This window comes from Macaca mulatta, chromosome 1 (genome assembly GCF_049350105.2).
Source record: "Macaca mulatta isolate MMU2019108-1 chromosome 1, T2T-MMU8v2.0, whole genome shotgun sequence".
Lineage (NCBI taxonomy): Eukaryota > Metazoa > Chordata > Mammalia > Primates > Cercopithecidae > Macaca > Macaca mulatta.
Genome location: NC_133406.1, coordinates 35,808,879 through 35,836,304, shown reverse-complemented (window position 1 = coordinate 35,836,304; position 27,426 = coordinate 35,808,879). Strand labels below are relative to the sequence as shown.

At 35.8% G+C, this 27,426-nt stretch overlaps 1 protein-coding gene across 11 annotated transcripts in view; it reads right to left on the bottom strand.

The window, feature by feature from the left end:
• RASAL2 (RAS protein activator like 2) overlaps positions 1-27,426 on the bottom strand; it is a 367,690-nt gene that overhangs the window by 70,732 nt on the left and 269,532 nt on the right. For all 11 annotated transcript variants that reach the window (XM_015123037.3, XM_015123044.3, XM_015123051.3 and 8 more), the window contains one exon: positions 15,350-15,456. In XM_015123037.3, the coding sequence (XP_014978523.3) occupies positions 15,350-15,456 (107 nt within the window). The remainder of the gene's footprint in view (positions 1-15,349; positions 15,457-27,426) is intronic.

Sequence of the window (27,426 nt, the reverse complement as noted above, 5' to 3'; positions counted from 1 at the left end):
CCTGGTGATCTGCCTGCTTCGGCCTCCCAAAATGCTGGGATTACAGGCATGAGCCACTGCGCCAGCCTTAATAGTTTCTTATATGTTGTAAATATTTTCTGCCAATTGATTCATTGGTTGTCTTTCAGCTTTAACCTTCTTATACTTTTTGTCATGCAATTATTTAAAAACTTTCTTTTGTGTAATCAAATTTATCAATCGATTTTTTAAAATTGCCTCTGGCTTTTCAGTAACCATCATAGAAAGTTTTTCCCTGCATTAAGGTTAGAGAATTCATCCATGTTTCCTAGTAGGTATACTTTTTTTTTTTTCACATTTTAGATCCCTAATCCATTTGGAGTTTACTCTTGTATAAGGTATGAGATATACATCTAATATTACCTTTTTCCACATGGTTACTCAGTTGTCCTTATATTATTTATTTCAAATACCAATTCCTGAGAAAACCATTCCTGATTACTGTAATGTCTCTCACACTTGTGATTATGTAAACTTTTTATTTATACTACTGTTTTCCCCATCTTGACCTATAATTAATTCTATTCCTGTTTTATATGCCCTATGAATCTTAACTCCTGAAGGCAAACAGAAAACAAACACATTGAGCTCATCTTTGTATTTCTGTAATGCTTTGCATACAGTGGACTAAATACGTATTTGCAGAATGCTGATAATGATTAACATGAATTATTAAGAAAAGTTGAATTCACTCAAGAAAGTAGGGAAATAACACACAGGAGGGAAAACCCCTTAAAATTATTAAAACAAAACTAAATCTGGTGGTTAAGGAAGAAAAGTTTAGTATCTGGAAAATTCACTTCTGTAGAACACTTCAGTTCCTGATAATGAGGTATACACTGATTTTTTAAAAATTTTATTGTAAATTGAATGTCATACTCTATAGAGTATAGTATGTTGATTTTCTTATGACTAACAGAGACTGTGCTAATCTCACTCAAGTTCACAAAGTATGAATATTAAGGATGATGGCTGTAATGAATATAATAATGAGAAATGATGGGTCAAAACAAAGACCTCAAAGTGAGGTCTATTAGCCTATTGGACAGTCTCTCAGAGGTTATCATGGAAGGCCTGAAAAAAGCATTAGATAACATAATGTGAAATACATTTTTTTCGTTGTCAGGGGAGATGGACTAGATGAATTTAATTGAAGTTTTCCATCTCTCATTTATAGGACTCTAAGAATAACAGCATCAGAGAAGGAGGGGGGCTTTTGAGCCTATTAGTTATTGAAAAAGATAAAATTCTTACTGCCTCTGTTGAAACAAAATGTACCAAAAATCCACATTATGGATGGTCATGAGCAAAAGGTATAATGTGAAACAATGTAATTACTGTTACTAATGTCTATCAGGATAGGACTTTTTTTTCCTAAGGATATAAAATGAAGGGGAAAAGAAGTAGGGAAATGCATTACTGAAAAGACTGTATTAGACATATTTTATTACTTCTAGAGGCTATTTCCTAACTATACTCTTTGTACTGTTTGTAATACTGCAGTTTTTTCATCATAAATTCGGCACCAAAATATTAACAAATTGGTCCTTAATATATATAATATATATGTTGGTTCTTTTTTTTTTAGATGAAGTCTCGCTCTGTTGCCCAGGCTGGAGTGCAGTGGCGTTATCTCAGCTCACTGCTCACTCCAGGTTCAAGTGATCCTACCGAGTAGCTGGGATTACAGGCGCATGCCACCACACCTGGCTAATTTTTTGTATTTTTAGTAGAGATGGTCTTTCAACATGTTGGCTAGGCTGGTCTTGAACTTCTGACCTCAAGTGATCTGCCCACCTTGGCCTCCCAAAGTGCTGGGATTACAGGCATCAGCCACCACATCCAGTTTATAGTATCTTTTTATCTGCAAACTTCCAAAGATCTTAAAATATTTGTATATTTCATTACTACAAAAAAATCATAGGTGTTAGAGGAAGTCAAACAATTTGCTCTCGATCATACAAGTGAGATGCTAGCTGAACAACAGTAAAAAATACAGTTCTTTTATCATTCCTTTGCCTATTCTAGGTACAAATCCTTGAAAGCTAATAATATGAAATCTTTGTTCTGACACTCTGACAGAGTTAAAAAGGCAGGGTGACGCAGGCCCTAAATCTTATGATCAGAAAAGCTCAGGGTCTTTTTCAACTGTAACCACCTTATTTTAATGAAAAAGTTTACGAATAACAACTGTCTCACTGACTGCATAATATGTAAGCCCAGGTAGCTAGGACAGATTATCAGGTTTTCATCTTCACTTCTGCTGACTGTATTGTCTTTTTTCCCCATTTACCTTAATTTATTTATTATTAGTATTAGTATTTTTTAGAGATGGGGTCTCGCTATGTTGCTCAAGCTGGAGTTCAGTGGCTATTCACAGAATGATCATCCGCACTACGGCCTTGAACTCCTGGGCTCAAGTGAACCTCTTGCCTCAGGCTCCCAAGCAGCTTGGGACTACTGGCATGTACCACCATGCCCAGCCCCATGGAACTTTTAAAGAGTTGAGAGGCAGACCACATTCTTACACATTCAATTATACCTTAAATGAGAAGCAAACTAAGATACTCTCCATGAGTTTCTCTATCATTATTCTCATAGGACTTCCAAAGAAGTTCTTGCTACACACTACATTCCATCCTTCTTAATTCTATTTCACTTAACAGATTTATTGTAGATCCTTTATAAAAACCAGTACACAATGTTGATTAATTAAAAACGACCAACTAATGATGAAGAAACTATGGCATAAGAGGTCAATATCTTTGCAATGTGCATACTTTTGGTAATCATGAATACCACCCATATATTAAATCAGTTTTCATAAACAGATTAGGAAAACTAAAAGGTCAGTGCTGAAGTTATGAGATGAATAAAATACAGTTCTTGTCTTCTAGGAGAGTGGTTTCTAAATTATTTTGACTATTGGCTGGGTGGGATGGCTCATGCCCGTAATTCCAGCACTTTGGGAGGCCGAGGTGGGTGGATCACCTGAGGTCAGGAGTTCAAGACCAGCCTGGCCAACACGGTGAAACCCCGTCTCTACTAAAAATAGAAAAATTAGCCAGGCATGGTGGCACGTACCTGTAATCCCAGTTACTCGGGAAGCTGAGGCAGGAGAATCGCTGGAACATGGGAGGCGGAGGTTGTAGTGAGCTGAGATTATACCACTGCATTCCAGCCTGAGTGACTGAGACTCCGTCTCAAAATTAATTAATTAATTTTGACTATGAAATAAATAAAATATTGTTGAGTGTGCCTTCCTAATAAAATATACTTATAAAATGATTTTCTGATGTATGACTATAAAACATTCAATAACATAAAATTTTTAAAGAGCAAATTAAAAAAAAAATCAAACATATATTTCCTTTCTGCATCCCCCTCAAATGAATTGTCTGTGTATCCTCTGAAGTATACACAACCTATTCTGGAGACCACCAACTAGAATATCACAGAGGAGGAAAGACAACCCTACCATATAATAGTATCGGTGCTATAATGGATAAACGTACACTCCTGTGGAAGGACAGAGACGGCCAAGGTTAATGCTGCCTAGAAGAGGTAAGGAAACACTGGAATTGAGTCTTAATGGATGAGAATACTTTTAGCAAGGATGGAAGGTGAACTTCCTAGGCAGAAATGTGTAAAGAGACCATAGAAAACTTGCTTGGGGAACTCTCAGATTTGGTAAAGATGGAACTCAGGACTGAAGAGAGTTGGGGGTGAAAATGAGGATACTGAGCATTAGGAAATGAGTCTGGAAGGGCAGTAAAAAATTAGACAATGAAAGCTCTCAGTGCCAATTTAACTTTGGTTTTATCATCCTGCAACACAAGTTCAACTCAAAAGCCTTCAGCAGGTGACTGACACTTTTTGAAGTAAAAGGTAGTTCTGTCTGAAGACATTCAAATGACGGGAAAGAGAAGGGGAAAGGAAGAGAGAGGAGGAAGAAACCACTGAGCAAGCCAAATAAAATGTATGAAACTAGTCTTGTTCATGGGCATGGAATCGTAGAGAGCTAAAAGACATCAAGCAAGGGAGGCCCAAGTAATGATGGAGTTTAGATTTTAGAGACCACTCTGGTAGCAGAGCGAAGGCTAAAGTTGATGAGTAGGAATTGGAGACCAGGAGATGAGTTAAGAATCTCTATTGCACTAGACAGGACCTGCAGCGTAATTAGAGGGGCTCAGTGCAAAATGAAAAGCTGGGGGTACTGTTCAAAAAGCAGGAAGACAATGTCATTAAACCTACTATTATAAATTAGGAAACTTTTCCCTTTCTTCAGTAGTTTTTGTCTCCACTTGCCATGCAGCCTTTTATTTACTATTTAATGTCACACTTCCTCCAGTACCAGGAAAAACTACAGGTAAGTATAAACCTTCAGAGGTGCCAGGGGCCCCAGACTATGACTCAGCAGTGGGTGTCTACTGGCTACCAGGTTCCACCATGCCAGCCACCAAACCTGTGTGTCATACCATGCAGGGAGGCTGAGGCTTCTTCCCTTCCCGTGGCTGCCCCTGCAACTCACTAGGTACCTGGCTTGGAGATAGGCAAGAGGCTTGTCCCTTCACTCCCCCGCCCTACCCCCACTCCCCCAACACAGCTGTGGCTTCTGTCTACCTGTAAGACATCCCTGGAGATGACAGGCAGGGGCAAGGACTGCCCTTACCAAGCCCTGCTCCAAGACACCATGGGTTGTGCTGTCTAATCCCTATCTTTCTCACACAGAGAGAGGGAGGTTGAATGAGATCAGGGAGTGGGGAAGTGGGCAACAGATAATTCATTCCAGGAAGGCAGCAGGAGGTGGTACCATGCCCAAGGTCCCCACGAATGCTCCATTGTCCCATTTAACTTCACTTAGAAAATACAAATCCAGAGATCAATCACTAAGAACTTTGAGATGGCAACCATACAGCATTGAACTTCATGCACAGAGTCTTTCTAAGTGTAGGCCCTGTGTACTGCACTGGTCTCATGCTTACAAAGCTGACCCTGGTACTAGTTCAGGGAGGGAACCACAAGTACTGACAAGTGAAGTCAGTAAATGGCAGTGGGCTGGAAAAGGGAATGAATGAATTTGAAGAGAGGTAGACAAGATCTGGTGACAATATTTGAGAGAAAGGGAAGAGTATTTATGACTCTTAGGGTTTTGGCTCTCGGAACTGAAGAAATGTACAGCTCTACAAAGGGAAATTCAAGGGAAAATTTTTTAAGAAAAACATAAAGTAAATACAGTTTGGGGCAAGCTGAGTTTAAATTACCATGGGACATTAGAACCAAGCCATAGTATAATACAGAGGACTGAATGAAAGAATGTTTGCCAAAACAGCATCTTTTTCTATTTCCTGATTTGTTGATATTAATTTCATTGCTATACAAATATCATAAAAACACTCCTCTAATATGAAATCTCAGCATTATCCCATTAAACAAACCCATATATAAGACATCTTATAAGAATGCAGAGGCACAGGTGGACTATATTAAAAATACAAAAGGTCAAACAATTTAACAGCTATGAATTTGTAGAAGAAACTATAACATATGCTATACAAATATGAAGACATAAAAATTTGTTGATAATTTGTAAAAATTAAAAAATATTCCACATATATTACACTACTGTAAATTAGCTTTTTTCTCTTTAAATATTATGCTTCTATTTCTACATCCTTGAGTAAAAGTAGATAGTACTATCTCCCTTATAGTAGGCCAAATTATGGTAGTTTGTATAAAAATGCAAATATGCAAAGTATCAGTAATGATTACCTAAAAAAAACTGTAGAAAATAAGCAGCCAATATGTAATATATTACATATCTAAAATATATCTAAAACATTATTTCAATTTATAATCAATAGTAAAGTGTTAATAATATTTTCAAATTTTTTATCCTAAGTCTTCTAGGCCTGGTGTTTTACTTTTTAAAAAGTTTTACTGAGATATAATTCATATACCATAAATTCACCCTTTTAAAGCGTGCAACTCTGTTGGGCATGGTGACTCATGCCTGTAATCCCAGCACTTTAGAAGACCAAAGCAGGACGACCGCTTGAGCCCAGGAGTTTGAGACAAACCTGGGCAACATAAGCAAGATCCCATCTCTCCAAAAGTTTAAAAAAAAAAAAAAATTAGCCAGGTGCAGTGGCATGCGCTTATGGTTCCAGCTTCACAGCTGAGGTGGGAGGTTCGTTTGAGCCTGGGTGGTTGAGGCTGCAGTGAGCCATGATTGTGCCATTGCAGTCCAACCTGGGTGACAGAGCGAGACCCTATCTAAAAAAAAATCAGTAAAAAATAAAAGATGCAACTCAGTGGTTTTTGTATATCCCCAAAGCTGTGCAACCATCACCACAGTCTAATTCCTGAACACTTTCATTACCTAAAAGGAAACCCTATGCCCATTAGCAGTCACTTCCCATTTCTCCCTCACCCAGCTCATGAGAAACACTAATCTCTTTTTTGGTCTGTATAGATTTGCCTATTCTGAACATCTCATATAAACGGAATCATATAACATGTGGCCTTTTGTGTATGGCTTCTTTCACTTAGCATAATATTTTCAAGGTTCATTCATGTTGTGGCATGTATCAGTATCTCATTCCTTTTTCATGGCTGAATAATAAGCCATTGTATGGTTAAATCATATTTTCTATATCTGTTCTTCTGTTGATAGACATTTGGGTTATGACTACTTTGTGGCTATCATAAATAATGCTGCTATAAACATCTATGTACATTTTATGTGGACATATATTTTCAATTTTCTTGTGTATATACCTGAAAGTAGAATTGCTACATCATATACAAACTCTATATGTAATGTTTTGAGGAGCTGTCAAAGTGGCCATACCATTTTACATTCCAATTTCTCCACATTCTCACCAATACTTATTATTGTCTCTCTTTTTGATTGTGGTCGTCCTAGTGGGCATCAAGTGGTGTTTCATTGTGGTTTTGATTTGTATTTTCTTAATGACTAATGATATTGACCATCTTTTCATGTGTGTATTGACCATTTGTATATTTTCTTTGGAGAAATGTCTATTCAAATTCTTCTACAGCCTTTTTTTTTTTTTTTTTTTTTTTTTAACCAGCTACTCAACAATCTGACAAAAAATTTTGTATTGATATTATAATCAAATAATACTGTTGGAATGAAGTTTCTTTAAATTGAAATTAGTAGATGTTCAATATAAAAGAAACAAAGCATTTAAAAATCCAGCGGAATGGTACCGGCATTGGTTATGAAATTAAAGGGCCTTATGGTAGAAAGGCACACCACAGGTATTATTGTTTACCAGCAATTCTCATACCTTGCTGAGTATAAGTACAGCTGAGAAGAGCAAAATATATATATATATTTTTGCATAGCTAACTCTAGCTTAATCATGAAGGTGGCAAATTTTCTTTTCTACACTCTGGCTTCAGAACTTCTATAAAAGAGGTTATACTTAGTAGCTAATTATATGCTCCCTTAAGTGGGCATTAGGCCTTCAAAGTGTTTATTTCTCATTGTGAAGTGAGAGGTCTTATGTTTCCCCTTGCTCATTAAAGCTGAGGAGAAATATCTTTGCTTTGAGAGGAAAGGGGTTTATGGTACATCTTCTATAAGAATGAGCTGTAAGTGAGTATCATCCTCTCTCTCAAACAGCCCTCTTCTCCTGGGTAGGGTAAGTAGGAATCTCCAGTAGTTAGTGCTGCTGCAAGCCCATTTCTAGGAATTACCACAGATTGAGGAGGGCTTCCCTCATTCTTTAATTCTTTCAAGTTTAGAGTCTTAGCAGTATTTCCTAACCAAGCCTGCTCTCTTTTCCTCCAGGTATTTGCCAGTTCCCACCCTGTTTCCTTAAGGAGTTGTATCTAGCCTTATTCTTTTTTTTTTTTCTCTGCTCTGAGCCCCTTGGTTCTAAATTATATATTTTCTAAGATATTTATCATTAGAGGATTTTAAAATTATGCCCTTTCTGATTACAAAATGACTTAAAGATATAGTTAATATCTACAGGCCATAATTTTCTGACATCCCCATGATTATTATATGATTTCTACCTTTGGTAATAACATTTTCATAGACATACAATGAATATATTTATATTTATATATTCATACACGTGTGTGTGTGTATATGTATATATATGTGTGTGTGTATATATATATACTGTTCATTAAAATAGGTCTCACTGGAGGGCAATCCTATTATGGATTTTAACTCCATGCAGATGATTAGTGAAAAGAGGGAAGAAACACGGATATAGAGTCTTTGAGCATCATGGAAAATAAGTTTTAAATATCCTCCTGGAATACAATAACACTGAGAATACGAAAGTTGAAATTGTATTGTAGCTTGGATGCTATGAATTGAATTTCAATATTTCACCCTAAAATCTGAGATTCTTAGGCTGGTCAGAGGTAAAGCAAGTATTTTGTAAATTTACATTGGTCATCTGAACTGATCATGGCAAACACAGAAGGGCAACTAATAGGCAATGCAGCAATTAGTATATCAGTAACAAAGGCCACTGAGAAAATACTGCTTCTTAGTTTCTTATGTCAGACTTGAAGGTAGCAAAGAAAGCACTGATATTCACAGGTAAGACACTGACTAAAATGAGTTCCTAATACTTTATCAATCATTTAGACAAATGGTTTACAACCCTAGCTGCATATTAGAATCATCTTGGACCTTTAAAAAAATACAGAAGACTGGGCTCTCATCTAGAAATTTTGATTTAACTGGTCTGAGGTGGAGTCTAAGCATCAGTATATTTTTTGAAGTTCCTTAGGTGATTTTTACATATGGCCAGAGTTGAAAACCTAGTTCGGACAATGGACACTTATTAGTCTTTATTAAATAGTGGACGTGAAGTTTTCTGTCTCTTTGTTTAACGTGGAAAAACACTTACATAGGATCTTATAGAGGATTCAAAACAGAAACCAATAGCAATTGAATCTGATCATCTTGATACTTAAGACACATTTCTTTTTACACAGGACTTTAGTCTATATCTTATTTCCCAGGGCTTTACTTTCTTCTAAAAACTATGTAAAGGTTTGGTTTTTTGACCAATGTTTTGTTTCTAGTATATTTATTTGATTGGGAATGCTTAGGTGTCACAGTGACAAGAGCACAAGGAGAGTTACACAGGAATACTCAGCTACTGCCTTAGTTCAATTATGCTTTCTGGTTGTCTTGGCATAATTTTTGGTGCCTGAATTCTTTCAGAGCCAAGCTCAAAGCAAACACAAACGAAGCAGCTGCAACTGTATTATGTTATACTTACATGAAAGGCCAACTTAGACTATTGTGTTATGAAAATCAGAACACTAAACCTAGCACCTGGCCCAGAACACAAGCAGCTCCCCCTTAGCCAAAGCCAAACTGATGGTATCATATAAGTAGAAGTGATTTAAAAAATCATAAATATCAATAGTCACTTTATAAATAGAGTATAAAGAAAGAAGCCTGTTCCAAAATATCAGGCACCGTGAAACAAATATACACAATCACAAGACATAATCATTTTCTCTTTCCGAATTAAACTTAAGTATGTACCTGGATAACTTTTCATTATGTATTCAACTGTTCCTCATCATCCCAGTAATTTCATTTAAATGAAAGTCTAGCACGATATTAAAGAAAAAATGAAAAATGATCTTTCAAAGAGGAGAAAATGTCAAATGACTAAAGCTGTTTTTGAAGAACAGTCAAAACTCAGATGTGCAAAAACATTGTGAATTTATACATATGTATAACACCTGAAAGGTTCCAAGAAATAGCCACAGAAACAAATCATTAAATAATAAAGATTTCTATGTAGTTTCAGTTACCAATATAAGTAGACAAAGTATACACTATATAACTAAAACACCATAGTTCTGAATTTCAAATATTAATTAAAATGTCTCTTTAAGGAAAAAAATCTATCCATTCTGCCGGGTATACTCTTATCCCACATGATCTCTTATTAAATGTTTATTAAATGTAATTAAATATTTAATATTCCATTTGACTAGAGACATTATCAGTAATATCAAGAGAATATATGTGAGATAAACTCATTTGATTCTGGTCTTTGATAATTCATGCATATTTTATCTATTCAACAATTATTTGTTGAATGTTTGCTCTGTGGGAGGTACTGTGTTAGGCACTGGGGTAGTTATGAAGATGACCGGAACAGATATCTGTTGTCTAATGAGGAACAGAGACCTACAAACAAATAATTGCAACTGGAATTACGGTATATGTGAAGAAATATGAATGAGAATGAAGGAAAGAAGAAACTCTCCTGTAGACCAGGGGTCCTCAACCCCAGGGCCATGGACCAGTACTGGTCTGTGGCCTGTTAGGAAATGGGCGGCACAGCAGGAGGTGAGCGGCAGGTGAGTGAGTAAAACATCATCTGTATTTACAGCTGCTCCCCATCACTTGCAGCCTGAGCTCTGCCTCCTGCCAGATCAGCGGTGGCATTAGATTCTCGTAGAAGCACATACCCTATTGTGAACTGTGCATGTGAGGGATCTAGGTTGTGTGTTCCTGATGAGAATGTACTGCCTAAGGATCTGTCACTGTCTACCATCACCCCCAGATGGGACCATCTAGTTGCAGAAAAACAAACTCAGGGTTCCCACTGACTGTACGTTATGGTGAGTTGTATAATTATTTCATTATATATTACAACCTAATAATAACAAATAAAGTGCACAATAAAGATAATGCATTTGAATCACCCCCAAACCATCCCCCACAATCCAACCCTGGTCCGTGGAAAAACTGTCTTCCACAAAACTGGTCCCTGGTGCCAGAAAGGTTGGGGACCACTGCTGTAGATCACTACTTTTTCTTACGGCTATGATAGATAAGAGTACAAATACATTTAAATATTGCTGAAAACCAAGACACTGCGTTAACTTATAGGTTCAGTAGCCAAATAAATTTCCTCTTCTTCCCTCATTTTGAATGTTACTATACATGAATACCCTGCTGTACCAGTTGCCTATTTTAAGTTTTTAAAAGCATAAATTTTTGTGAATGAGGAAGACTTACAAAGGTTTTTCAGGGTTCCCTGCTTTGAGCTCACTGTTATAGTTATTCTTCTTTCTGCCTTACTTGGCATCAACCAGCAGGATATGAGTGATCTTTACCCTCTGGCTTCTCCTTGATCTCCTTAAGGCTAAATATTATTCTAGAAAAATCAGTAGTATCAGCTGAAAGGCCAGGGGTGAGTGCTGGGCTGGCCTTCTATTGAATGATAGCCCCTTACCTATCACCCTGAGTTGGAATAGTGACAGCAAGAGGAAAAAAGACTCACTCAGGAGAAGAGTCAAGTAATTTACCCATATTTCACAGTATTCATGCCACTTTGTTTAGCTTTAGAGCCAAAGACAAATATTCCAGTAAACACATCTTTAATGCTTTAGCAGCAAGTATAATTTAGTTAAGTTTGATGAACAAACTCAATCACAGTCTTGCCCCCACCTACCTTTCCGGTCTTCTCACCTGCCATTTTTGCTCACATACTTTTCAATTCCTGTCTCACTGAGTTCTTTCTATAATCCCTGGAAGCACCAGTCATCCCATGACTGTGTGTCTATCAAAAAAGCCATTCCCGCAGCCTGGAGTACTTTCTTCCCCTGTCCATTAGTTTTTTTTCAGCCTTTGAAACTCTACTCAAATGCTGCTCCTTGTCAAAGCCTTAACTTACACATTGGGCTGCTAATAACTTGTGTTACCATGCTCACCTACCTCTTTATGAATCTGGTCATTTTTCTATCTCGTGCTACTAGGCTATATATAGGGTCTCAGAATGGAAAACTTTGTTGTACCAAGCACAGTATGCCAAGAAGGTATCAATTGATGAATCGTCAATACTTTGCCCAAAGTAAGCATTCAATAAGTGTGTCATTGTAAATAATTTCATTTAGGACTTGTTAAAATCTATTTTATCTGCTCTCAGTAAGTCTGAAAATGGAGCTCGGAAGAATAAGGTCCTTTCTGAGGGTCCACTACTATAATTTTGGGGTCCAATTGATGAGTGGTAAACCTACTGCTCACCATAGTAATGACATCTGAATCCTGGAACCACTGGTACTTGTGGTAAAATACTGGTTCTGTCTCTTCATCAAGTTAACATAGAAACGATCTGAGATATTGTATAAACAACTCTAAGTTAAATATCTCAAAGTCTGACTCCTTTTTGTACTGCTTTCCCAAATTCGGAGAGTACACTGTGATATTAATTATAAATGTATTGTGTGTTGACCTGAAAATTAGACATTCTTCTAATTAGTAATATATATTTAAGTGATGTAAATCACACTACTATTGGTATTACATGAAAATTAAAAAAAATACAATGTATTTCTACAGATATCCAAGTACTGCAGTGCCTCATTTAGCCAGCATATTTTGATTTCTCTTTAAAAAACATATAAATTATTTATCTAGCATGATCAAGGAATGAGGTACTTCACAAACCACTTTTCTGGATAACAAGTTTTATAAACATCACATATCTTCAACATTTTAAATATTCTCAATGGACACATGTCATATAACACAGTTCCACTTTTTAAAAAAATAGCAAAATAAATATAATCTCACTTTTTCTTGATGACTCAGGATCATTATTATCAATGTTAATTTCTGCACTATAGACCACCCTGGAACACAGTAATATCCTTAAGGTCTAATTTAAATGTAAGGCTGTTTGCCTTTATCCTAAGTGAATTCGGATTGTTTTTATCATTCTCTGCTTTTCATTTTCCCTGCCTCATCCTTTTACTTAGTGAAATTTCTTTGTTGTTGTTGTAATCAGTGTGTTCTAATGGTTATTTTTCAGAAAACTCTTTAGGTGAGGTCCTGTGAATGGTTACATTCTCCTAGAGAGTTAAGTGCATGGGTGCATGGGCTTTGTGACTGTCATTTGCTAGTCAGAGGCCCTTTTCTTCCCTCATTATTTCTAAATCTACAACATGGCTGAGACTGCCAGAAGAGTAAGTGGTTTGTAAGTAATGTTAGCTTTCATATGTGTTTATCATTATGTTTATAATTTTCACTCAATAATTATTAGTCATATTATTAAGATACATCTTAAATTAGTCATCAACTTAAATAAAAATTATGGTTCTTAATTAATTCAGATTTTCAAAGCCTGGCCATGAACTTTAGACTCAATATAGGATATGCTTTGATGTTACCATATTGCAGAGGGATATTCATCCTGTTACCAACTTTTTCAAAAAAATTTAAGAGTCACCATTCCATTCTAGCATGATGGTGTGAAAACTTCAAATTCTAACTCAATCCTTTTCACCAAACTTTGCATACTGACAGTCAGTTTTACTCTATTCTTTCTGCATCATCAAAAAACAAGAGGAGGAGGTGAAAAATAAATGTTTTTCTTCATTCATGAGAAAAATAAAATAAAAAATAGGTAGCTATGTTTATGGAACAAAAAATTTAGTAAAAGACACTAAATCTGATATTTAAAAATTCCTGTCATAATTTGCTTAGAATATTAATCCAATACTTGCTTGTAATCTTTGAAAATGAGAACATTTGTAAAAATTTGAAAGGTGTCACAGTAACTGCTATTCATAAACTCTTCAAGGTCCTGAGATACAACAAGGGAAAATCTTGCTCCTCAGGGTTAACACAAAATAAAACACTCATTTTGGTTATCTTATGAATGAATGCCAATTTATATATGTCAAAAAATCAATTCCACTTAAAAGGTCATCCCAACTTTTAAAAAAGTATTAGAATAAAGACAGGCTATACCATATTAATTTGGCTGAATTAAGAGAAATCTTTTTTATTCCAAATAGAAAAGTCTATTTCTACCTTATACTGATTTTCATTGTGCCTAGAATAATGACTAATCTCATGAAGCAATTCTTTTCAAGTATAAAAATAATTAATTTTAATAAAATGATATGATTAGGAAATAAATATATTTCTTATCCAAGAAAATAGGTGATTTAAAATATTGGTTACTCATAGTTATATCAAAAAAGTCCAAAATAGGTCTGTAACTGATAGTCAGCTGACCTGATCACATATGACCCTTCCATCTTAGTACTTTTTTTTCTTTAAAGAGATGGGGTCTTGTTTTGTGGCCCAGGCTTGAGTGCAGTGGCACAATTATGGCTCACTGCAGTCTTGACCTCTTAGGCACAAGCAATCCTCCTACCTTGGCCTCCCCTGGGACCACAAGCACACACTACTATGCCCAGCTAATTTTTTTTTTTTTTTCATTTTTTATAGAGGCAGGGTCTCACTATGTTGCCTAGGCTGGTCTTGAACTCCTGGCCTCAAGCAATCCTCCCACTTCAGTCTCCCAAGATGCTAGGATTACAGTGTGAACCACTGAGCCCAGCCTCTTTTGTATTTAATGCTGATTCTCAATACTGCCTGGTCAATTTAAGCAGTTACTTTCTTTCAACGTATTTCTTAAGCACTTCCATGGTCATCTAAAAGATAGCTTAAGCAAAGCGCAGACCAAGTCTTAGGATTAGAATTCACAATTGTCTAATTCTCTGTGAATTTAGTCTGCAACTTTATGAGTCTCAGCACTCTCTGCTTATGCTCCAGCTTTGAAAAATAAAAAAAATTACATCCCATTCCTAAAAAAACCTCCCACCAGCTTATTTACAGCATTGTGATAGGTTTTTGCTAGCAACTTGATAAAAAAATGTCTGCAAGGATTTGAACTCTACAGTTGAAAGGAATATGAACTTATTCATATTTTGTGAATATTTTTACATATTTTGTGAGTACCCTGTGAGTAAAAATAATATTCCCTAAAACCTCATAAATATTATACTGAAAGTAGTGGACAGCCGGGCATGGTGGCTGAAGCCTGGAATCCCAACACTTTGGGAGGCCGAGGCGGGTGGATCACTTGAGGTTAGGAGTTTGAGACCAGCCTAGCCAACGTGGTAAAACCCTGCCTCTACTAAAAGCACAAAAATTAACTGGGCATGATGGCATGCGCCTGTAATCCCAGCTACTCTGGAGGCTGAGGCAGGAGAATTGTTTGAACTTGGCAGGTGGAGGCTGCAGTGAGTGTTATTGTGCCACAGCACTCCATCCTGGGTGACAGATTGAGACTCAGTCTCAAAAAAAAAAAAAAAAGAAAGAAAAAAAGAAAGTAGTTGATATTAACCACAGTTGATTTATACAAGTTGATGAGTCTGTACTTTAATCACAGAATTATAAAGAAATTCTTGAAGAGAAAAATGTTTGGATTCCTTAGTAGCTGTCTCTAACTCTAAGAAGAAAGGAGAAAAGTAAAATATTCTTATAAAGAAGATAAACACTTACTGGTACTTTGAAGGGTGAGGTATTTGCAGTGTCCATGGAGTTGGGTTTCTCTGATGTACTGGTCCCTGAGATACTGCGTCTACGAGGGGACCTTTCTGCTGGTACCTCTGGAAGAAAGGAGGAAGGCTGAAACATCATTAAGAACCCCAAATTTAGGATATTCCACTAAACTGTAAAGTTATTGGTTTTTCACAACAAACCAGCATGCTTTAAAGGTACATTATATTCTATCTCACATAATTTGTCTATCTTTGAGGTGCTTAAACTATCAAGACACTAGAGAGACTTGGTCATAGTTAAGAATCTGCTTTAGTGTGACAGACTATATTTTCATCTGAGCACATATAAAAATAATTTCCTCTGAGCTATGTTTAATATCTTTAAGTTCACTTAGTAGTTGTATCTCACAGTATATAAATCTACTTCTCTATGTGTTAGCAATGGAGGAGTTAATAGAATAAAATGGAAATTCTAATATTCTTGTGAACAAAATAGAGTCTAATGTTGCATATGATTTGATGGTGTTTGCACAAAGGTCAAAGTTAGTTCTGTGCAGATAAGATGATTCACCAGACTGCAACAAAAGGGCCATGAGAAGACTGAAAGCTGCTGCCAAGATAAAATAACATATATGCCTATGCAGATATAAAAATAGATCAGCTTCTCCTTGTTCTGGCAATATGACCTTACTAAGATCTTACTCTGGAATCCTAAATCTGTTCAAACTGACCTAACAAGCTGAGGAATTTTGCAGATAATGTGATCTTCTCCCATTTAATTACTATATACTGTATTAAGGCTACATTTTTAAGATTTTTTCATAGAGTGATATATATATACATGTGTATATATATATACATACACACGCACACATAGATGATAGATATATAGGTATTATACCTTTATCACAACTGCTTCCCATCGCCACTTCAACTGACAGACATAAAGGAATCCAGCTTCTCAGATAACATTAGATAATCTCAACATGGACAAGGAAAAAAAAAAGCCACATCCTAAAAAAAGTATTCTGTGTTATCTTCCAGATCTTATAAAATAAGGAGTAAATTGTAACTCCGGAGACTGACATTTTGATTCCTGCTGTTCTCCCTTTAAAAGACAGATGCAGTTTAAACTTCCATTTCTGGCCTCCTGGCCCCTGGGATCCGTGCTACTTCCACTTAAGAGAGAGCGTTTTTTCTCTCGCTCCCTCTCTGTGTCTTGCTCTTCCCCCTCCCTCTCCACAGCTTGCAGAGAGAGCAAGCAAGAAAGAAACACACAGGACTGCAGCTATTCAATCAATCGTTCTGACTGCACATCCTCATTAGTTACTTTCGGGCTATTAACAGACGCCCAACCACTGCCTTCCCTCAGTTACTGAAAATTTCACTGTATTACACTAATCTGCAACAAGCAAAAACATTTACTGAAATGTATATTCAGCTAGTGCCAAAAGGACACCATTTTACACAGACCCAGTAATGCACACAAATCAATTCCTCCTATGAAAATTTACTGTCTTTGCATGCTGGACACTGATTTTCTTTTCCATGACTAAACATATCTTCTCTGTGACATCTTGACTGGTAAGGCATAAACCAAATTGGAACATTCCTAAAGATTCAGAGGCTGACAACATAGCATCTTATATGCTTGCAGTACAAGAGAGTTCCATACTACTACTGTATTTTAAAATTAAGACCAGTAACTCTAAGTCCCTTAACTTCTCTCTAACCATCGCTAGTTAAATGAGCCTTAATGTACAAAGCCGTTTTCAGAATTAGGCACACATGACTTCTAATGCACATCTCTGAAAAATGGCAGCATAATTAGCTCAGATTCATGGGAATGGCACAAAGCACTGAATTTAAGTAAATCAGCTTGTTGGAGCACATTGAACAGAAAGACTTCCAGACTTCAGGAATATGACTTTACAGAGTAATTACCTAAGTTAGATGACTCTACGTGGCTAGGGGCAAGGCAGGCAGGGAATGGGGCTGGTGAAGGTAGAAAAAATATCTCACCTTTCCTCTAATAATTACCTATAAAGGTAACCTCATATCAAATTAGAAGATACTGGAGATTTAATATTACAATATAGTATGTTTTAATTTCTGAATAATTGACAGAGAAACCAAACTGGAAGAAAAATAAGTTTCATTAGCTGGGATAAAATGATCTAGTAAACCATTTCCTTAATTTGCAATGTTCTGGCTAAGGAAAAAAACTGAAATTAATTTCTTCACTTTCTTCCAAACATCCAAGTTTAGCTTTCGGGCATACAAACTCATTAAATGAATATGTTACAAAGCTTTTAATTATTTGAAATTATATTGACTAAAATTAGTGGCCACATTTCAAACTCCAATAAATATGGTATTGTTATACTTCTGTTTTTTCTCTTTTTAAATTCTCTTTCTGTATCATGGGAAAAAAATACAATGCTGATGTAGCTTATAGGATGCATTATTGGGTCCAGAAAGAAGATATTAAATCATTCCTGAAGTTTGAACAATTTCCACTAAAGAGGGGAAAGAAAAGAAATAAGGTAAGCTAAATTACCTAACGAAAAGAAGTTTACAGCCGCTTTCTCAACCCCCACAAGAATACCACTCATCTGCTCCTGTAGAATAGGCCATTGGAGAATCCCAATTCTTTAGTTCTCAGAAGATTCATAACTACTTCAAAGCATACAGAAAAATAAATACCCCAAGTACCAATGTCCACTTAGAAGCAAGGTAGCAGCATTAGCAAGAGCGGAAGGAGCAACCTGCTGGATTAGTCACAGGATGGACTGCATATTAAACTTGTGCCTTTAACTTGAAATCTGTAAGCAGAAAGGAAAGTTGCTACTATGCTCTAAGAGCTGCATTTCTGCTCAGTTTGAAGGAAAATCTATACTAGTTCCAGTAGACCAAAATTAGACAGCTGTATCCTCTACCCTCACTCATGCTACATACTATTGCATTATTTTCACCTGCTGTAAAATTAATATTCTTTTCATAGTGACAATATTTAATTACAGTCATTTTAAAATATGCTCATTCTCTAAGACTGATGAGACAAGAGAGATACAATATTGTTTCAGATAAAGGCCTGAAACTGCCTCACTTTCTCATCTCTAAAAATAATATTTTTCATCTTCAGATTGAAAGGCAAAAAGAGTTATAAAAAGCCTGGTTAAGTTTTAAATTTATCTCTTCATTTCCTTTGCCATTGGATATGACCTCAGATGATGTGACGACTTATATTGATGAGAGATAACCTCCAATAGAGCCGCATATAGAATGATGTATTGAACAAAGAGAACATCTGGATGTTTTTCTTAGCAGCTCTACCAATGATATGTACGATTCTGTGTAAGCCATTTCACCTTTCCTGTCCTGGTCTTCACCATTTAATAAACTGGGTTATCCAGACCAAACAGAGATAAAGACAAGATTAATGAGTTTATATGCTTTGATGCAAAGTTAGCTTTCTGGGAGGAAGAACCTTTTAAAATCCAAAATAGAGTAGTATCATTTCCTCAACATACACATTTTCCTCTATGTCAATGCGCTTTCTTTGGAAAGTGTGGCAAAGAAATTGAAAACTGGATAATTATAGGGGCAAATGTACTTTTGGTGGAGGATATTCCTGTTCAACAAACAGGAGTCAATTTCTGCCTTAGAACCTAATAGTGTATACACTGCCGTTGGTTCACTTACCAGGGAATAAATGCCAAAAATTCCTATCATGTATTTCGGAGGACGCTAAGGAGTAAGTTAGAAGGTGACAAGTGTTTTGGGGGAAATAAAAAGTAGTCAGGGAGATGAAGAAGTAGAGTAATTTTAAATAGGTAGTTGCATTGCAAAAGTGAGGTATGAGTCAATACTTCAGGAGGTAAGAAGTCAGCCTTGCAGGTTTAACACGGAAGAAGACTACAGGTAGAGGGAGGCTAGCACAAAGCTTCTAAGGTAAAGTGCAGCAAAGAGGCCAGTGGGATTGATGCCAGTGAGTGGGAACAAATAGTAGGAGATAAAGTCTGAGAGGAACTGGGGCAGATGTGTTCAGATAATACTGGCCAATACAAGGACAGTGACAGAAGAAAATGTATATGCTAAGGAAATGACATTATAATACTATTACATTTTAGATTTAAAGAACCCCTTTCTTCCAAAAAGCTAATTTTGCACCAAAACACATAAACTCATTAATCTTCTTTTGTAAGGTCTTTTTTTAACTCTAAAAGAAAAACCACTTGCTCAGACATGTGTCGCCAAAAGGTACTAATCATATTGAAAGTCCATAGATATACACTTACTGGTATTTCTTAACTCTTTTATTTGTCTTTCTTTTTTTTTGAGACAGTCGCCCAGGCTGGAGTGCAGTGGTATGATATGGGCTCACTACAACCTCCACCTCTGGGATTCAAGTGATACTCCCACCTCAGCCTCCTGAGTAGCTGGGACTATAAGTGTGTGCCACCATGCCCGTTTCTAGAGAGGTTGTTTCATCATCTTACCCAGGCTAGTCTCTAATTCCTGGGCAAATGATCCACCCGCCTTGGCCTCCCAAAGTGTGAGGGTTACAGGCTTGAGAGCACTGCACCAGGCCAATTTTCTCTTCAGGATTTTGAATAATGAATGTGATTCAGAATAAATCTGGAATATTATTATGTTTGGAAAGAGAGTAAAGTGAAATGTTTATCATATTAACTGAGGGTTAGGTTCCAAAAGCCTCTGAAAATATCTTAAATGAGAAAGGTATCTGCTATACAATGTCATTACTGTATGGTCAAATATCTATAGGCATCAATTACATTAATTACATTTACTTTTTGTTCAATCTTGTTTAACCGAAGTTCATATGCCATACAATATTTGCATATACTTAACTAATATAAATAACATAAATTTCTTATAATGTCTACCATTTTTAGAATTAGTTACCATAGTGTAAAAAACAGGTAAAGATAATAATTTATTTTTTTTCTTTTAAAAGAAAGTGTTATACTATAAAAGCTATTTAAGCACCTCTTTGTGAATAATTTGTCTAGGGAAAATATTTTTATTATAATTTTAGCTCGTATTGAGTTTGTGTGTGTGTGTGTGTGTGTGTGTTTTTAGACATGGACTCAGTCGCCCAAGCTGGAGTGGAATGGCGCAATCTCAGCTCATTGCAGCCTGTACCTCCCATGCTCAAACGATCCTCCCACTTCAGCCTCCTGACTAGCTGGGACCACAGGTGGGCACCACCACACCCAGCTAATTTTAGCTCATGTTGAGAATTTATGTGCTAAGTACTGCATCTAGTATCTACCTTACTTAATCTTTACTTAGCCCCTGAGATAGTAACAATTATTACTCTCTATGAGGATGGAGGCAAAATTTAAAGGGGAATAAAGTAAGTTCAGATAATTCAGCAAGAAAGGTAAATAAAATGTAGAAATACATTTATAGCTTTAATTTGGTGAACAATTACGTAAGAAACTAAAATATCATAGTAAAATTCTCAAGTTATAATAGAACAGAAAAATATTACATGTCACAGATGCAGTTTCTTTGGCATATATAGGATGTCTAAGCACTTCACATTAATGGCAACCCGAAACAATTCCTAGTAATTTTTTGCACAGAATTATAAAACATGAATAAATGTGAATATTTTTCAATTATAATTATTCACATGCCTCCTTAACATTTTTGATATCTGTAGGTAGCAAACAAATTTCTAATGTTTTTCTCATAAAGCAAATTCTTCAGTTTACTTCAAAAGCCTTTTTAAAAATCAACATTTCAACAAAACATGATAAAACATTGAATACAAACCAAACTGTGTTTATGTACCCATTCAAGTCACTGAAATTTTGGCATATATAGTGTTGCTGTGAATGAGGCCACTTCACTATAATCTATTTTCCCTTGCATTGTGTAAATAATGACAACATTAAATAGGATGTGGTAAGTCGGTGGCTCAAGTTATTAATGAATGAGATAAGCAAATAACTTCTCTCTCCATGCTGTGAATTCTGAATTAGGAACATTCTTCTTCCATAGGATGCACAGAAGACATTTAAGAAACAGAATAGGAAGGATGAAATAGGAGGAGGAAACGGGTTTGTAGCTCTTCAGTAAAGAGGGACTTTAATAACAAACGGCAAACTGTGAAACAAAAAAGGCTTTCATGAAAATGAGGTTTCATATTTTTTTGCTGGAGGACTCCTAAAGCTAATGGGAACTTAAAAGACAGAGTTAGAAAAATATTATAAAGAAAAAGTGACAAGAGCAAAGAGAAGAAAATCATATACTGCATTTATATGGCTGCTAACATGATAGCACCTGGGTGTTTTTATAAACTTCATCCACCATTTTCAGTAGGATACCTTCTGCTGTATCCCACTTTCACTGCCTTAAAGCCTATGCACTGTCAGCCACAAGCATTCAGCTGCTCTGAAATACAAATCCCCAGAGCCACTTTAATTCACCCAATTTGTATCACTCAGACTGCAGTACTTCACTCAAACAAGTAGTCCTTTCAAGTTTGCATGCCCCACACTTCAATATGCACAAATTGGTGCTAAGTACATAAATGTGGTAAATTCTTATAAAGTAAAGCCATCCAGTCTCCCCACCATTTCCTTGCTTCAGTAACTTTATTATTATTTTTTAAAAATATTTCTTCTTGTTAACATAATACAAAAACAATTTTTTTCCCGGTCAAGGAATCTGAACACCACCCACAAGTGTTTCATTTCTTCAACTTAGGGCTTCACACGACAATATTGGATGAGATGGTAGAGAATACTTTCAGAGCAAACAACATTCTCAACTGAAAGGCCAAGAAAATAGCTCAGGGATGTTTATGTGTTATCGTAAGTTTCAGATAGAAAACATATATCTAGTTCTTAGTGATGACAACTGGGCATCTTAATGATGATGATAAAAACATAATGATAAGTACAACACCAAATTGTCATGTTTGGTGCAAAAGTAATTGTGGCTTTTACAACTTAAAAAATGCGAAACCACAATTACTTTTGTACCAACCTTATATTATGCCTTATTATTTACTACATGTTTTATATAAGTTATCTCTTTAATCCTCAAAACAATCCTTTGGAGGTGGAACTATCAACCTTATTTTACAGATAAAGAAACAAGATGTTCTATTACTCTGCCCATGTTTGCACAGCTGGTAAAAACGGTAGGGGCAGGATAAGAATCCATGCAGTTCGGCTTTAGAGACTGCTTTTAATTGTCATGCATTCTATCCTGTTCTCCATGTGTTTTGTACAATGGGCTGCAATGGAGAAAAAAATAAGATGAATAATCACGGAGACTCCAGTTTTCTTCATATTTTAAAGAGAATTAAGTCATACTCTTAAGGTGTTTTCTGCACAAAAAACCTATAAAGAAAAACTCAATCCTTGAATGCTGATGTTGATAAAAACATTGTAGCCAAGAAACACAGAGAGGTGAGGCAAAACAATAACAAGGGACAAAAGTTTACTAACTTAATGACAAAAGTTAATGGTGAAAAAATGTGAACAAAACAGGAAACAACTTAAAAAGAATATCTACTACTGATCCCTTGAATAAAAAAGTGACGAGTCCTCCAAAATAAAGCATGTCTTTCAATGAGACTAATCTTCAGTATACCTATGTGGGGAGATAAGTACTTAGATAAGCTGTATGAGATGAACAGAGATAAAAAGCATTAAGATTTTAGGTTTTGCAAAGAACAATTACTAAACAACAAAGCTTTGCTCAGCATAAAACGACTATTTTGAACATGTCAGTCCAATTATTTATAAGGTATTAATCTCACAACTTCAGTTTGGTGAGTTTTATTTTGTCATCAGCTGTGGAAGATAATCTCTTCTAATCTATAGATAGGGTCTAACACCTTTAAACATTTTCTGTAACTGATTTAATAATATATACTCATTATTAATATGCTTCATATATAACTTTTCCTGTAACTGATTTAGTAATATATTCTCATTGTTAATATGCTTCCTATATAATTGGGAGTATAATGATAGGTTTATTCATACCATCATTTTGGTATTTAGTGAACACTAAAAAAAAAAGATTTAGTCTTGATTATGCCAGAGCCTCTGTTTGGGTTTTATTTCCCAAACAAATATTAAGAGAAGACATTAAAAAGTGAAAACATACAAATATGTAAACCTGTAATATAAAGATGAAAACTTAATAATTTACCGAGAAGTAAATATGCACATGACACAGTACAAAAACAAAATCGTTTACATTCAACATCACCCATTTGTGAAGGTAATAAAAAAGAAAGGAGCCTATGATGTTATTTGCCCCCCTTTAGCCAACAAGCACTGCTAAGTGTCTCTTCGAAATGGCTGTTGGCTTCGTTTTGTCTTATTTCCACTACCATCCACCATCCTAATCTAGGGCTTTTTATCTTCTCATGCAGATTATGGCAGGAAGCTCCTAACTGCTCTTACTGACTGACTCCAGTCTCTCCCTGCTTAAAGCTAGCCTACTCATCATTACCAGATTAATCTCCCTAAAACATTACTTTCTGGATGAAATTTCCTTCCTAGAGATCTTTAGATAGTCAGACATTAGAAAAAAATCACCTGGCCCTACTTTGCATATTTAGTCCTTTCTGCCAACAATTTTTAACAATTTGTCTCAGTCAGATGATCTCTAATCTCAAACTGGGATTCTCCCATGTCTACTTTTGCTAATGGTTTTCACTTACCTATCTGCCAACTCTTAGATGACCTTCAATATCAACTTCGATTCATCTACTTCCACAAAACCAGGCCTAATTACTCACATTTCTTTGATTTCCAATTAATACATTTATGTAAGTTTAAATTATTTGATTATATGTTTTCTAGTTTTGGGTACCAAACTAAACTATATTCCTGACTAATATTGATACTAGTGTTCCATAATGGAGGTCTTATGTCGTTGCAAGATTGGAATCATCTTGTGATCGTGTCTAAATTTTTAAACAAATTTTAACAGGTAGAATTCTCTCTGTTTTAAGTATTTCTCTCACAATGTTTTATAAACCATTTGCACCCATTCTTGCTTGTCTGCAGGGAGTATTAAGATAGAATAAAAGATAATAAATAACGGTAAATACATTTTAACAACTAAAAAATAGTTAAGCGGCCCGGCGCGGTGGCTCACAGCTGTAATTCCAGCACTTCGGGAGGCCGAGGCGGGCGGATCAGGAGGTCAGGCGATTGAGACCATCCTGGCTAACACGGTGAAACCCCGTCTCTGCCAAAACCACAAAAATTAGCCAGGCGTAATAGCGGGCACCTGCAGTCCCAGCTATTCGGAGGCTGAGGCAGGAGATTGGCACGAACCCGGGAGGCGGAGCTTGCAGTTAGTCGAGATCGCGCCACTGCACTCCAGCCTGGGCGACAGAGCAAGACTCCGTCTCAAAAAAAAAAAAAAAAAAAAAGCATACTTTGTCCGGACACTTTCCCCTACCCCCACTCAACAGACACATATGCTTATAATCATGACTCTATTAGGTAAAGCTATATGGAACTGCCTTTTTTTGGTAGATTAAAATGGTAAAATACCAGCAATTTCATATGGTTCAATTTAATACACAATAAATTCATACATTCATTTTCTAGTTACCTCTAACTCACACATGGAATTAAATTCTACCATCTGGTTGAGTTTAAGACCACTCTCCTTTATGTATATTAAATTGATATTTTTTCTTCTAATTTTTTTCTTTTCATTTTGATCTTTCTATTGGTGGCAAGGCTATCAAAGAAAAATTGAGATTATGATAAATAAGCCTCATGGGAAATTAGGTTTAAAAGTTTTGAGGATTTTCCTTCTATGCATCATTCTATTTTAAAAGGTCACAAATTGGCTGGGCACGGTGACTCATGCCTGTAATTCTAGCACTTTGGGAGGCTGAGGCGGGTGCATCACTTGAGTTCAGGAGTTTGAGACCAGCCTGGGCAACCTGGTGAGAAACCCCATCTTTACAAAAAATACAAAAAATAGCTCCGCGTGGCGGCGTGCGCCCGCACCTGTAGTCCCAGCTACTACGGGTAGGGGGCGCTGAGGCTGGGGGGCAGGGCGCTGAGGTGGAAGAGGCAGGGCTTGACTGACAGAATGAGACCCTGTCTCAAATCGAGTCACAAATTTCCAAATTTTATTGAGAAGCACACTTAAATATAATTACATTTAAGTCTTCATATTCATTTTCTTTCGATATCTGTTCAGCTTAATTTCCTTTAGTTTTTAAATTTTATATTCCTAAAAGGAAAATTTTTGCAAGAACATCTTCTCTTCTACACTTTTTCTGTTCTAAGGAAATCCCCTAAACAAAGGATGTAAGACTTAAAAACTCTAAGGGAACCATGTCCACCTGTGAGACTCAATATGGATTCAATAGCCATACTGAGGTACTTTTTGTTTTTAAATTTAGATATCAGAATGCTAATTTATTCACTTGCTATGAAAAACTGAATTATCACTGATTGGAAATATTAATGCAAGTGTGCTTTGACATTAATTACTTTTCTGAAGTCAAGCTGTATGAGAAATTAAAACATAAACAGTGGTAGTTTTAAACTACTGATTTCATTTCTCTTTCCCTTCCTTCCCTCACTTCCCTCCTCATCCTCCCCTCCCTCCCTCCCTCCCTCCCTCCCTCCCTTCCTCTCTCTCTCTCTCTCTCTCTCTCTCTCTCTCTCTCTCACCTCTCTCTCTCTCTCTCTCTTTCGAGACAGGGTCTTGCTCTGTCACTCCAGCTGGAGAGTAAAGTGGCAGGATCACAGCTCACTGCCTCAAACTTCTGGTCTCAAGTGATCCTCCCAACTCAGCCTCCCCAGTAGCTGGGACTACAGGTGTGCTCCACTATGTCTAGCCTCTATTTCTTTAACGGAGGTCGCAGGCCTAATTATTTTTTTTTATTGCTTCTACAATTTTAAGTTACATTTTTCTTAAAATGTCCACTTGTCTAAATTTCCAAATATATTATCAGTAAGGTTTTTTATTTTTATTTTTTCGATTCTCTATAATTATACCCTTTTTCATGTCAACATTGTTTATATATTTTCTTTTTAGCAAATCTTGTCTTTATTGAACAAGGAACAACTCTTGGCTTTATTGATTCTGTTTATTTCTATTTTCCATTTCATCATTATCTACTCTTATTTTCATTTTCTTTCCCTAAACTTTCTTTGGGTTTATTAGTTTTTTAACTTGTTGAGTTAAATGCTTAGCTCATTAATTTGTAGCCTTTGCCCTTTTCAATGTAAAAGACTATACATTTCATTTAAGAATTATTTTAGTAATATTCCACAAGTTTTGATATATACTATTTTCAGTATTGCTTAGTATTTTATAATTTCCATTATGTTTTCTTTTTGACTAACAAGTTATTTACAAGTAACTTTAAAACATTCCAAAAATAAAGGTTTTTAATGTAAATTTTTGTTACTAATTTCTAACTTAAACTGTTATTAGAGAATGCAATTTGTATAACTTTGAAATTTGTTGAGATTTGTTTTATGACCTGGTCTATTGCCAGTTTTTATAAAAATTCTGTATGTGCTTGAGAAGACTAATTGTTGGAGTCAGGTTTCTATATATGTCCATTAAACCAAGCTTACTGCGTTTTTGAATATTCTCTATATCCTTACTAATTTTTATAGATAAAGGATTGTAGAATTATCCATTTCTTTTTATATATCTGCCCATTTTTGCCATATAAAATTTGAGGTTTTGTTATTGGGTACATGTAAGATTGTTAGGTCTTCCTAGTGATTTTTATATTTTATCATTTTTAGGGACCTCCTTTATTCCAGTAACTTTTTTGATAGTCTTATTCTATTTCACTGGCTACACCAGCTTTCTTTTCCCAAGCCTTTACTTTTAACTTTCCTAGGTCCCTGTGTTTTAGATCTCTCTCTCATTCATAGCATTAAAAAAATCCAGTCTGACCATATTTATCTTTTAACATTTTCACATATAATTGATGATATAATTGGATTTTATTTTTACCATCTTACTGTATTTTCTATTTATTTTTTCCCATTTTTTTCCGATTTTCTTTTTTTAAAATCA